Source organism: Hydra vulgaris, chromosome 14 (genome assembly GCF_038396675.1).
Source record: "Hydra vulgaris chromosome 14, alternate assembly HydraT2T_AEP".
NCBI classification, from domain to species: Eukaryota; Metazoa; Cnidaria; class Hydrozoa; order Anthoathecata; family Hydridae; genus Hydra; species Hydra vulgaris.
Window position 1 is genome coordinate 6,767,816 of NC_088933.1, and position 14,685 is coordinate 6,782,500.

Here is a 14,685-nt window from a genome sequence, read left to right on the forward strand (position 1 = left end):
TTATTCGTCTAGTTTTTTTCCTCGAACATCAGGTCTTTAAAATTCGCTTCCTTCATCTTGCTTTTCTGATTCATATAATTTGCAATCCGTTAAGTCGTCTGTCAACCGTTATCTTGCTTTACAATCTTGATCTTTTCTTTTCCAGTAACTTCTAACTCTAATTAGTGGTTGCTTGCAGACTTGTTGGAAACAAAAATATTAAAAAAAAAAAAAAAGTAAACATTTCACTCCAATTAAAAAGACATTAAACTCTTTAAAAATCAGGCCTGGGTTAATGATAGGTTAAAGTTTATTAATAGAGGCAAACAAAATTTAAGCTATAAAAACTGCTCATGTAAATGGAAATACCCGGTTTTGAAATCTAAATACAAAATATAGCAGACGAGATTAAAAAAGTGAGACAAAACTTTGAGTTTAATCTGATAAAAAGAACCACCAAGAATCCATAGCTTCTCCACATGAACAGTCAATAAGCAGTAAAAGATTCTGTAAAAGCATGAAAAGAAGCAAATCGTAAAACCACTTGTAATTCAAAAGATATTGTTGATATCTTGAACAAAAATTTTCAAGTTGCATTTGTGAAAAAAGATGATAGTCTACCGCCTTCTTTTGATTTAAGAGCTGCTTAAATATTCATTATGACAAATGAAGACTTTACATATGAAGATGTCTATTTAAGATTAAAAAACTTAAAAGATAACAAATCAAGTGGCGTTGATAACTTATGTTCAGCTATTTAAAAGAATTGTACATCAGCCTTCCCCATTCCACTTACGTATATTTTTAAAGAGTCACTTAAAACCAGCAAACTGCCAACGCAATTTTGATCAGCAAATATCACTCCTCTGTACAAAAATGGCGAAAAAACCTTAGCAGGAAACTACCGACCGGTATCACTCACCTCAATTGCATGAAAGATAATGGAAGGTATAATCAGATCTAAATATGAAACTTTTCTATTTAAGTTAAAACTAATAGTCAAGCAATAGCACGGTTTTGTTAAAAATTAATCATGCTCAACAAATTTTCTTGAAACAGTTGATTTTAAATCAACCGCCTCAGAGAATGGTAAACCTGCTGAGGTTTTTTTTATTTATTTTTCCAAGGCATTTGACACAGTTCCAGTGCCAAATATAGTTCAACTTTTTAAATTCTTTAACGGTTTTAAAGATTTGGAAACAATTGAAAAAGTTAGTATTCAACAAACTCAAACGAGAGATCATAGCTTTAAATATGTCAAAAAAATTACGAAGCAAGCGTGTCGTGAAATCATTTTATCTAATAAATCAGCCAATTCATGGAATAGCTTGCCAAGCGAGTTGGTTAAAGCGCAACAGTTTTAAGTCTTGATTGCTGGATGAGCAGCAATCAAGCGAATAGGCTGTCATAGTGTGTTGATGCCACACTTTCTGACTCACACTAGAAACAGCAATTACTAATACTAATACATTAAGAAATAATAGTTTTTTAAATGAACGTTTTTGTAGAAAAAAGTTTAATTATTTTTGTATTGCATGCCTTTGGAATAAAATAGTATTATTAAACTTTTATCTTTCTATTACTCTTCCTGATTTTAAAACTAATTAAAAAAAATTCATTCTCTCTATGGACAACATTCTAAAATTCTACTAAAAGTGCATGTAAAATGTATTTCTTAAATCTTCAGTTTATAATATATTAAAATATTAGTATGTTGTATCTTTGCATTATGTAAAATCTTTAATATATATATATATATATATATATATATATATATATATATATATATATATATATATATATATATATATATATATATATATATATATATATATATATATATATTATATCCGAATGCTTCTATGATAATTTTTAAAATTCTTTTAATTTAAAAATTGCTTAAATAGTAAATTTAAAATTAATCATCGAAGCTTTCAGAGAGGCTTAACTTAATCTGGTATTTGCTACTTTATCCCATTTGGTATTCAAAATGTGTAGCATTTTTGATCTTTTACATGAGATGTTTTCCACCTATAACCTATGTTGGATTTACCATATATGTTGGATTTACCTATAACCTATGTTGGATTTATTTGGATTTACTATTATGACAAAATTTTATAAAATTAAAAAACGTGTTGCAAAATGAATTTATTTTAAAATAAATGCTATTAATCAATACATCCAAAATGAATATTAAAAATAATATTTTTTTTTTTGCGATTTACACGCCGTTTTTTGTCGATTGAATTAATTAAATCGCTTCGGCTTGCATAATATCAAGGTTTTTAGTATCTTCTAACTTTCTTCAAACATTTTCTAAAAAAAAAATATAAATACAAATATATATGAATATAAATATATATATATATATATATATATATATATATATATATATATATATATATATATATATATATATATATATATAGAGAGAGAGAGAGAGAGAGAGAGAGAGGAGAGAGAGAGAGAGAGAGAGAGAGAGAGAGAGAGAGAGCAATTTTAATAAGGAACCTTATTAGTCAAGCAATTTTAATTATTAGCCAGGTTGAAGTCATTAATGACTACAATATTTTACAAATAATTATTTCCTAATTTATTACTTACAATGACTAACGTATTATGGGTAATTGAACACATATTATGCGTAATGAGCTTGAACCCATGAGGAGAATCTTGAAAAAAAGTGATCAATTAGGATAAGTAGTTAAACAAAAAAACAAAAACATAAATGTAAAAACCTACTTTTTCAATGATGTAGATGTTGGGTGCAATAGCCACTGGATGCAAAAGTATCTTTACTTTTTCGTCACACACACGGCCTTCTATAATAACAGGCCTTGACATCGCGCAAAATGCCATAAAAACTGAAGGCCGATTAAACTTTCACTTTTACTTGTATTGATACATTTTTATATTAGGTAGGGTGTAATGGCAGTCTATGTTTTCTAATAATAATCTCTAGTAAAGACGGAAATATAAAAAGAAAACCAAAAAATTGTTAAAAGATAATCATATTTTTTGTATTTCAAATTTCATTAAGAATATTTATGTAATGTTAAATAGTATCAATAACAAGCAGAACCATAACAAAGTATATATATTAGAAAGATAATTGTATTTTTATTTTTTTTTGCTAAAAATGGTAACAATAAAAATCACCAACAATAAAAAACACCAACAAAAGTTGATTCAAGCAAAAAAAAGTTTTATCAATATATCTCAACGGGTAAATATTTACAAATCCAGACATATTGAGAGACATATAGGCTAATGAGAAAATAAAAAACATAACAAGTAATATATATATATATATATATATATATATATATATATATATATATATATATATATTATTTTTACTTTATTTACAACACCATTTGATATACAACAAACCCTTACAAAGCTTACAATAATTCAGTTAAGATTCAATCTGAGTTATTGAAACGTAATAAATTTAACATCAATAGAAAAGTAAAGTTGTCATCATTTAAAATATAAAGGGTGTTGTCAAAATATGTTGAAAATAAAATTAAGTTACTAATAAAATCACGTTCAACAATGATAAACATTCTTACTATAGTAAAAAATAGTACTAACTGATAAATTTGAACAAATAAATATAAAATTAACAAAAATAATGAATAAATAAGAACTTTAACTTGAACTTGAACTAAATCTTGAATTTGAACTAATTGGTACTAATTTGTTCAAGCATAACCTTAAAAAATAAGTTTTTACAACAAGTTATATGTATAACTAGTTATACATATAGTTAACTATATGTATAACTAGATTATTGGAGTACCACAGTGTTATTGAGAATAAACCCAGAGGCTTTATTCTCAATAACACTGTGGTACTCCAGATTAAAAATTGAAAAGTTTCTGTAAATATTCTGTTTTTGTTCCTCAATGTAGTTCGTAAGTCCCTTAAGTCTTAAGGACTATATTATATCTAAAGTTAAAAGTTTTGGAGCATAAAAAAAGATACAGAAACCATCTCCATCCTATTTTTCTCTTTTTTTAATAAAGAAAATTGGGAATTCTTTGACTTTCAAACCTGCATTTCTTTGTGGGACACTGCAGTGTCCCACGCATGCAAGATCGGTTTTTGACAACATTTCAACTTGCATCAGTTAATTGTTTGCAAATAATTTACTCAAGATCTATATTCAAATAACTATTATATCATCTTAATAATATGTCTATTTGCACAAATCTTAATCTTATTTCTATAAAGAAAGATAAACATTATTCATGGTACTTACATACTTGCTTACCATTCTCTATATTAATATAAAATATTTTCACACAATGTAAACGTAACGCAACGCAAAGTCGATTAAAAAATTTTTTTTTAGTATTTTTTTTAAAGTTTTTTTTTAGTTTCCAGCTTTCAAATTAATTCCCATACAAATCCCACAGGAAACCCACGTGGGATTTCCCATGTGTGTAAATACCATATAGTTCCCACATGTAACCCATGTGGGATTACCCACATGGGTTTAAGGTGACAAATTTCCATACGGATACCACATGGGAAAATCCGTCCCACGTAAATCCCATCAATCCCACACGGAACCCACGCGGAACCCATGTGGGACGCGGTTTTATTTTTCACTGGGTATGATCTTCTATCGGAAACCTTAGTACGCTAAATTGTATTATTTACGTAATTGTATTACGACTTACACTATTTTGTATCACGACTAACATTGCAAACTGATAAAAAAAAAAAAAAAAGACCTACTAAAATAATTAAAGTGAAAATTTAAAATTTGCAACTCCTTTTTTTGTCTTATATAATAGAGTTACGGGGCTTGATCTGAGGCAGCTATGAAATGTCTTTCTTCAATTATGGTTTGCATGTTAATGAAAGATATCTTGAGATCTTTGTTAATGAAAGATATCTCTATTTTGAGATCTCACCTATTTTACAGACATGTAATTTTCTACATATTTTTAAAGTTTCACATCAAATTGGTCACTCGCCCCCTCTCTTCACACCCACATTTTTTCTAAAAGACTTTTTTTTTTTTTAATAGCATAAAGTTCTAGTAAAACAATAAATAAACAATCGTAAAAATAAAATAATAAAAATAGGTCAAAATTTATTTAAATTAACAAACATAAGAAATATCGCAGGTAGAAAATAAATTTTTTCTTGTAGAAAGTGTTATTGAATAGAATTCAAACTCAAACGAGAGATCATAGCTTTAAATATGTCAAAAAAATTACGAAGCAAGCGTGTCGTGAAATCATTTTATCTAATAAATCAGCCAATTCATGGAATAGCTTGCCAAGCGAGTTGGTTAAAGCGCAACAGTTTTAAGTCTTGATTGCTGGATGAGCAGCAATCAAGCGAATAGGCTGTCATAGTGTGTTGATGCCACACTTTCTGACTCACACTAGAAACAGCAATTACTAATACTAATACATTAAGAAATAATAGTTTTTTAAATGAACGTTTTTGTAGAAAAAAGTTTAATTATTTTTGTATTGCATGCCTTTGGAATAAAATAGTATTATTAAACTTTTATCTTTCTATTACTCTTCCTGATTTTAAAACTAATTAAAAAAATTCATTCTCTCTATGGACAACATTCTAAAATTCTACTAAAAGTGCATGTAAAATGTATTTCTTAAATCTTCAGTTTATAATATATTAAAATATTAGTATGTTGTATCTTTGCATTATGTAAAATCTTTAATATATATATATATATATATATATATATATATATATATATATATATATATATATATATATATATATATATATATATATATATATATATATATTATATCCGAATGCTTCTATGATAATTTTTAAAATTCTTTTAATTTAAAAATTGCTTAAATAGTAAATTTAAAATTAATCATCGAAGCTTTCAGAGAGGCTTAACTTAATCTGGTATTTGCTACTTTATCCCATTTGGTATTCAAAATGTGTAGCATTTTTGATCTTTTACATGAGATGTTTTCCACCTATAACCTATGTTGGATTTACCATATATGTTGGATTTACCTATAACCTATGTTGGATTTATTTGGATTTACTATTATGACAAAATTTTATAAAATTAAAAAACGTGTTGCAAAATGAATTTATTTTAAAATAAATGCTATTAATCAATACATCCAAAATGAATATTAAAAATAATATTTTTTTTTTTGCGATTTACACGCCGTTTTTTGTCGATTGAATTAATTAAATCGCTTCGGCTTGCATAATATCAAGGTTTTTAGTATCTTCTAACTTTCTTCAAACATTTTCTAAAAAAAAAATATAAATACAAATATATATGAATATAAATATATATATATATATATATTTATATATACAAATATATATAAATATATATATATATATATATATATATATATATATATATAGAGAGAGAGAGAGAGAGAGAGAGAGAGAGAGAGAGAGAGAGAGAGAGAGAGAGAGAGAGAGAGAGAAATATAAATAAGTAACCTTATTAGTCGAGCAATTTTAATTATTAGCCAGGTTGAAGTCATTAATGACTACAATATTTTACAAATAATTATTTCCTAATTTATTACTTACAATGACTAACGTATTATGGGTAATTGAACACATATTATGCGTAATGAGCTTGAACCCATGAGGAGAATCTTGAAAAAAAGTGATCAATTAGGATAAGTAGTTAAACAAAAAAACAAAAACATAAATGTAAAAACCTACTTTTTCAATGATGTAGATGTTGGGTGCAATAGCCACTGGATGCAAAAGTATCTTTACTTTTTCGTCACACACACGGCCTTCTATAATAACAGGCCTTGACATCGCGCAAAATGCCATAAAAACTGAAGGCCGATTAAACTTTCACTTTTACTTGTATTGATACATTTTTATATTAGGTAGGGTGTAATGGCAGTCTATGTTTTCTAATAATAATCTCTAGTAAAGACGGAAATATAAAAAGAAAACCAAAAAATTGTTAAAAGATAATCATATTTTTTGTATTTCAAATTTCATTAAGAATATTTATGTAATGTTAAATAGTATCAATAACAAGCAGAACCATAACAAAGTATATATATTAGAAAGATAATTGTATTTTTATTTTTTTTTGCTAAAAATGGTAACAATAAAAATCACCAACAATAAAAAACACCAACAAAAGTTGATTCAAGCAAAAAAAAGTTTTATCAATATATCTCAACGGGTAAATATTTACAAATCCAGACATATTGAGAGACATATAGGCTAATGAGAAAATAAAAAACATAACAAGTAATATATATATATATATATATATATATATATATATATATATATATATATATATATATTATTTTTACTTTATTTACAACACCATTTGATATACAACAAACCCTTACAAAGCTTACAATAATTCAGTTAAGATTCAATCTGAGTTATTGAAACGTAATAAATTTAACATCAATAGAAAAGTAAAGTTGTCATCATTTAAAATATAAAGGGTGTTGTCAAAATATGTTGAAAATAAAATTAAGTTACTAATAAAATCACGTTCAACAATGATAAACATTCTTACTATAGTAAAAAATAGTACTAACTGATAAATTTGAACAAATAAATATAAAATTAACAAAAATAATGAATAAATAAGAACTTTAACTTGAACTTGAACTAAATCTTGAATTTGAACTAATTGGTACTAATTTGTTCAAGCATAACCTTAAAAAATAAGTTTTTACAACAAGTTATATGTATAACTAGTTATACATATAGTTAACTATATGTATAACTAGATTATTGGAGTACCACAGTGTTATTGAGAATAAACCCAGAGGCTTTATTCTCAATAACACTGTGGTACTCCAGATTAAAAATTGAAAAGTTTCTGTAAATATTCTGTTTTTGTTCCTCAATGTAGTTCGTAAGTCCCTTAAGTCTTAAGGACTATATTATATCTAAAGTTAAAAGTTTTGGAGCATAAAAAAAGATACAGAAACCATCTCCATCCTATTTTTCTCTTTTTTTAATAAAGAAAATTGGGAATTCTTTGACTTTCAAACCTGCATTTCTTTGTGGGACACTGCAGTGTCCCACGCATGCAAGATCGGTTTTTGACAACATTTCAACTTGCATCAGTTAATTGTTTGCAAATAATTTACTCAAGATCTATATTCAAATAACTATTATATCATCTTAATAATATGTCTATTTGCACAAATCTTAATCTTATTTCTATAAAGAAAGATAAACATTATTCATGGTACTTACATACTTGCTTACCATTCTCTATATTAATATAAAATATTTTCACACAATGTAAACGTAACGCAACGCAAAGTCGATTAAAAAATTTTTTTTTAGTATTTTTTTTAAAGTTTTTTTTTAGTTTCCAGCTTTCAAATTAATTCCCATACAAATCCCACAGGAAACCCACGTGGGATTTCCCATGTGTGTAAATACCATATAGTTCCCACATGTAACCCATGTGGGATTACCCACATGGGTTTAAGGTGACAAATTTCCATACGGATACCACATGGGAAAATCCGTCCCACGTAAATCCCATCAATCCCACACGGAACCCACGCGGAACCCATGTGGGACGCGGTTTTATTTTTCACTGGGTATGATCTTCTATCGGAAACCTTAGTACGCTAAATTGTATTATTTACGTAATTGTATTACGACTTACACTATTTTGTATCACGACTAACATTGCAAACTGATAAAAAAAAAAAAAAAAGACCTACTAAAATAATTAAAGTGAAAATTTAAAATTTGCAACTCCTTTTTTTGTCTTATATAATAGAGTTACGGGGCTTGATCTGAGGCAGCTATGAAATGTCTTTCTTCAATTATGGTTTGCATGTTAATGAAAGATATCTTGAGATCTTTGTTAATGAAAGATATCTCTATTTTGAGATCTCACCTATTTTACAGACATGTAATTTTCTACATATTTTTAAAGTTTCACATCAAATTGGTCACTCGCCCCCTCTCTTCACACCCACATTTTTTCTAAAAGACTTTTTTTTTTTTTAATCTTAATCGGTAAAAAAAATATAATCCACTGTCGGCAAAAAAAAATACGTCATCCCCCTTTAAGATATCTTCGGGACGACCCTGAGTATGTTCATTGGCTATTTCGAAATTGAAAACTGATCTTTGTTTTATAAGCTGTAGAGATACTTTTGAAACAAAATAATTTTTTTTCCCCTCTATATAAATACTTAATCCATCCGCGTGTTTTCCATAATCTTCTTACTTCCTGCTATAAATTAAAATACGCTTTTGAACCCATAAATTTTTTATACAAGCTTAAAATTTTAAATAAATTTTTCTTTAAAATTGAAACTTCTTTAAAGAATTCTAATGAATTTATCGTATTAATCTAATTACTTAATGACCTCAGTTTGTCAAGCTAAAAAAAATCCAAATTAAGAATATAAACAAAGGTGGAGAGTGATAAAAAAAGTTCATTCATTTAAATTGCAATCGGTTAAAGAAAATATATGTTTAAAAGCCCAAAAGTTTCATAATACAAATTATCCTGCAAATGTTCATTTATCTTATAGATAACGAAGTCCTATTCGATTTTATTAAATCAAAAGAAATGAGAAATTATAATATGAATTGTAAAATGCAGGCTGTTTTATCCCAAAAAATTAGAAGAAAAAAGTCAAATCGGTCGGCATTATTTACTATTGATATCATATGATAAATTGGCAATCGTTAAAATTAGGAGTTAATTCATTAAAGAAAATTGATTAATTTTAGCTATTGAAGTAAAAAGATATTTTATATTGCAAAACTAATATAAGCATAAATTGCAACATGTGTATATATACATATATATATATATATATATATAAATATATATATATATATATATATATATATATATATATATATATATATATATATATATATATATATATATATATATATATATATATATATATATATATATATATATATATATATATATATATATATATGCACACACACATATATATATCTACAATATTTTGCACAAATTAATTAAAGAAAAGAACTGTTAGCTACATCTTATATAGAGATTTTTGTTTGCTATATAGATTGCTATATAGATATTTGTTTGCTATATAGATTAAAAAAGCATTTGATTACATCTGGTTAAATTTATAAAAATTGAGAATTTGTTTGCAATTTGGTTAGTTGCCACCAAACTTTCTGTGTTTTGGATGTAACAGCAGCATTTTTCAAAATATTAAAATTTAAAAATTTCTAAAGCTAAAACCAAGACGTCTGGATTTTAGTTTCAGAAATAACTTTAAAACTAAAGATATTACCTTTAGTTTTAGCAATTATTGTGCAAAATCAATTTTGAATTCTATTCAATAACACTTTCTACAAGAAAAAATTTATTTTCTACCTGCGATATTTCTTATGTTTGTTAATTTAAATAAATTTTGACCTATTTTTATTATTTTATTTTTACGATTGTTTATTTATTGTTTTACTAGAACTTTATGCTAAAATTTTCTTTAATGTTGCAATAACAAATGCACTAAAAAGTTTTATTTAGATATTACAGTGTAATCTGAATATGATTTTATAGCACTAACTTTTTGTCATAAACTTTTATTTTTTTGTATGCAGTTGAAAAAGTGTAGTTTACATTATTCATTTTGAATCAACTGAACATTAAACATTTGAATAAACAAGAATCAAGCTAGATATGTTTTGAAGCACCTTCAGAAAAATATAATTTACTGTTTTTATTAAAGTTGCATTTCCGCTAAAAATAGTTCTGTGATCTGTGATCAGGGTTTTTAATGCTAATAATAATTTTAGAAATAAATGTAAAAAATAATGCATTAAAAAGCAGGCGCTTCCTGGTTTAAGAAATCATGTATTGGATAAAAACAGTTAATCTATATGCAGTAGTCATGTTTTTTTTTTTAATCTAAATAATCACTGCTATGCATATCAGTATAAAAGTTTAGTTATTGTTAGATAGTTTAGAGAGTAATAAAAGGAGTTTTAGAGATTTTAAAACTGTGACAGTAATCACATGTTTTTATAACTTAATTAAAATGGAAACAATTACAAAGCAAGCTTTTATACACACACACGCATATATGTGTATGCATGCATTTATATATATATATATATATATATATATATATATATATATATATATATATATATATATATATATATATATATTTGCCAGTTTGGGTCCACAATGTGCATATTTTGCTTACTCAAAGTTTAGAATTGGTATTACAGACAAACAAGCAAAAGAAGAATGTTAATAGATTAAAAAAATTGTTTTTTTTTATAATTGTCTTTCATAGATAGATGGATAGTTCTTACACACACTACTTAGTGCATTCTACCTCTTATATAATTTAGGGAGAGTGTACTAAGCTTTGTTGGAAAATCAATTAAAAAAATTTTATATTTAATAAATATCATTACTTTAGGACTGAAAAATAAAATGCTACTTGGTTTACTATTACCTAAAAGGCTTTATAATAATGTTTAGTTATGGAATTTTTTGTTTTGATGTCAACTCTTCTTGTTTTTCTTCCAAGTTCAAGTAAGTAAATGTAATTATATAAAAAATTGTAATTTTTATAATAGTTGTTTGCTGAATAACAAATTATGTTAATAACACATTTCATAATTTTTTTTAGCATGTTTATGTTCAATACCTCTGTCCTCTGTTGTGACTGCTAACTTGCAAAGTGCAACTTCAATTAAAGATGTATATTTTAATATTGTAAACGTTATACAAACAAATAAAGTTTTTTGTGCAAAAGTGGGAAAGAATTTCTCAATACAGGTAAATTGTGATATTCTTTAAAGGGAATTTCACCTACAAATGCATAAAATAGAAAAACATTAAAGTAGTGGTTGTTTGTAATTAAAAGTTGAATTAAAACCATTAAGATAGTTTTAAAAACAGAAACCAAAAATCACTGAAATATGTGCTAGAATAGGATTAAAGTTCGATTTAAATTTTCAACTAATGAATATTTGATAGAAATCTATTTATCTTTTTTATTACCAATTTAATTACATAAAATAATGTCAAAACAAGAAGATAATTGACAAAGAATAGGAGTTTTCTTTAGAACATTGATCTTTTGAAAAAAAAGTTCTCTTGTAATGATCACCAGAATAGAGTTTCCCAAAGGCTGCTAACAAGCCTAAAGCTTAGAACAGTCCTGATTTATTACTTGTTAAGAAAAGTTGCCAAAAAATAAAGAATAATAAAGAAAATAATAAACCCATATAAATAATGACCAGCGATAAATAATTATCAAAAGATGTAATCAACAGCATCAGGATCTGTGAGGAAATTTGTGCGTCATTCTTGTTTCATTTTGGCTTATAGCACATTTGATGGCAATTAAATTTTTTACTGAAGCAATGTTGAACAAACTTCTACCAAGGTAATATATTTAAAAAAATGCAAAATTTAACCAAAAAATGTTTGTCTGGGCGGACATTAAATGATGAATGGGACTCAAAAATGTATTTTGTCTCCAACAGTTTTGCAGGTAACCAAAATCTTTACTTAGAGACAATGCATCAGGAGATGGCTAATACCTTTTTTCAAAGAATAATGATGACCGTACTTGTTTTGACCTGACCTGAATTCATTGCATTATGCTAAAACCGTGATGTTATTTTTTGAAAAATGCTCAATAATTAATGTGGCCAAAGTGTTTACTATCTTAGAATTTCACTTATTTGAGAATTTTAAGAGTATTTTAAAAGGAATGCTCTATACAAAGAAATGGCATGCAAAAAATCTGAAACAACTTTGTATTAAGAAAAAAATATGGTTTAAGAAAATTGACAAGAACCTTGCATATATTATACTCATTTCTTTTTAAATTGTAGCTTAAAAACTTAGGGAGTAATTGTATTAATAGTAATTTAATTTTCATTTTATTGAAATTCTGTTATGGAAATAAAAAATTCTGCCACAAAAGTTAGTTACATTTGATGTCTTTTGTAGAATATTATTCTACAGAATATTCTGCAAAAGACAATATTCTTTGAAAAAATTACATTAGTTGTAAATATATTTTATTAATCTGTAATCTGAATGAAAAAATAAATTTGCTTCTGAAGAGAAGTTTGGTCCAGAGAGACAACTTTCTTAGTGCAAAACAGCTCTATTGGCTAGGAGCATGGTGTCTCAATGAAAAAATTGACCAATAAAAGTTTAGTCTCTTTAAAAATGATGCTTTGATATTCTCAATTAACTTATCTGATTCCCATTAGTTATGTAGCATGGAATAGCTTTATTTTGATTATAGTATAAAAATTGCTTCTTTATTCTAAAATAAGAAATTTAACTAAGAAGCCTAATTAAAAATTTCATTAATAAAAGATTTTTATTTTTAAAGTTTTAAAAAACATTTTGGTTTTTTAGTTTGACTTTTCAAATATCAAAACTATCACAAGATTAGACATCAAGGGATTTGAACTCAATAAAACAATGATGATGCTACACAGTTTCACACTTCATTTTAGTATTGATAAAAAAAATTGGTTTGATTATTCTGTTGAATCAGATAAAGTAAAAGTAAGTGAAGCCAACTATTTTTTTTCAACTATTTTTTAAATTTTATTAAAAAAAATATATCTAATTTAAAGTTTACTAATTGATGTTTTTATTACTTACCAAACAGGGCCCTGAACCATGAGTTCAGTAGGGTAGGGTGGGGAGATGTGGGCCAATGGATAATTTGAGTTTAACTAATGTATATCAGTTTTTCTGAGATTAATTTATTTGCTTAATCAACTTACTAGGTAAACTTAAGACTATATTTTTATTTAAAATGGTGCATACGTTTAAACAGATTTTTTTAATCAAAAATCTTAAACTTTGAAAAAATGTATCCAAAATGGGCATATAGAAAATAGTTTTTCTGGTAAAAATATTAATTGATAATTAAAAACTCAAAACCTGCATAGTTTGATTAAAATTTACAGCATAGTCAAGTGTGTTGTGGGAAAACAAAAAAAGCATTTAAAGTTTTAAATTTATTGATGGGTTAATCTATTGAACAAACCTAATTCTTTTTAGTCTATATAAAGCAAATTCTTTTTTTCATAAATTAAAAAAAAAATTCAAGCAGAATTTTTTTTGATTAGTAAGCAGGCTTAAGATTTAAGATGAAGTCTTAAATGGATCTCAAATATGAAAAATTCTATAAATTGATTATGCTAAGTCCATAAATGCTATGAAAGCATTTTGTTATTTCTTTTTTAATAAATTATAATAAATTAGTTTATTATCACTAACAAAACTTATGCAACAAAAAATAGAAGTGTTTAATGGTCATAAAATGTAAAGGAAACCATAAAACTTGTAGTTTCTGGTTCAGATAAAAAAAATTAATTTATGTACCTTAATAAGATGGCATAGAATTAAAATAAAATTTCCAATTTTTTGTTTTGTTTTCAAAAAAGATAAGTGTTTTGTTGGCCAAAAAGTTATTGTCTGGGTTTAAAAAATACACATTTAGCAAAAATGATACTTTTTCGGGACTAGTAACAAGACCTGAGAATTGATATGAGGGAAAATACATGGCTTGACACTATATCTATGAATTTTGATGTTTGGTCATGGTGTGGTCTGCATAAAGTTTAAAAGTTCATAATTTTTTTTTTGATAATTATCAAGTTAAACAATCATTAACAAACTTGACATTATTACTAACAAAC

General features: G+C 25.8%; 1 protein-coding gene and 2 long non-coding RNA genes across 3 annotated transcripts in view; 1 reads left to right on the plus strand and 2 right to left on the minus strand.

The window, feature by feature from the left end:
* Positions 1 to 2,115: 2,115 nt before the first annotated feature.
* Positions 2,116 to 2,717, minus strand: LOC136090615 (uncharacterized). Its single transcript, XR_010643567.1, has 2 exons — positions 2,587 to 2,717; positions 2,116 to 2,298 (listed from the first exon to the last, which is right to left on the minus strand). It is a non-coding gene; the product is annotated as an uncharacterized LOC136090615 (long non-coding RNA).
* A 3,357-nt stretch (positions 2,718 to 6,074) lies between these two features.
* Positions 6,075 to 6,683, minus strand: LOC136090636 (uncharacterized). The gene is made up of 2 exons (XR_010643591.1): positions 6,553 to 6,683; positions 6,075 to 6,257 (listed from the first exon to the last, which is right to left on the minus strand). It is a non-coding gene; the product is annotated as an uncharacterized LOC136090636 (long non-coding RNA).
* Positions 6,684 to 11,410: 4,727 nt separating this feature from the next.
* Positions 11,411 to 14,685, plus strand: part of LOC100198986 (tyrosine-protein phosphatase Lar) — a 51,320-nt gene continuing 48,045 nt past the window's right edge. The window contains exons 1-3 of the mRNA XM_065817678.1: positions 11,411 to 11,536; positions 11,634 to 11,782; positions 13,388 to 13,540. Coding sequence (XP_065673750.1) covers positions 11,485 to 11,536; positions 11,634 to 11,782; positions 13,388 to 13,540 — 354 coding nt within the window. The 5' untranslated portion in view covers positions 11,411 to 11,484. The remainder of the gene's footprint in view (positions 11,537 to 11,633; positions 11,783 to 13,387; positions 13,541 to 14,685) is intronic.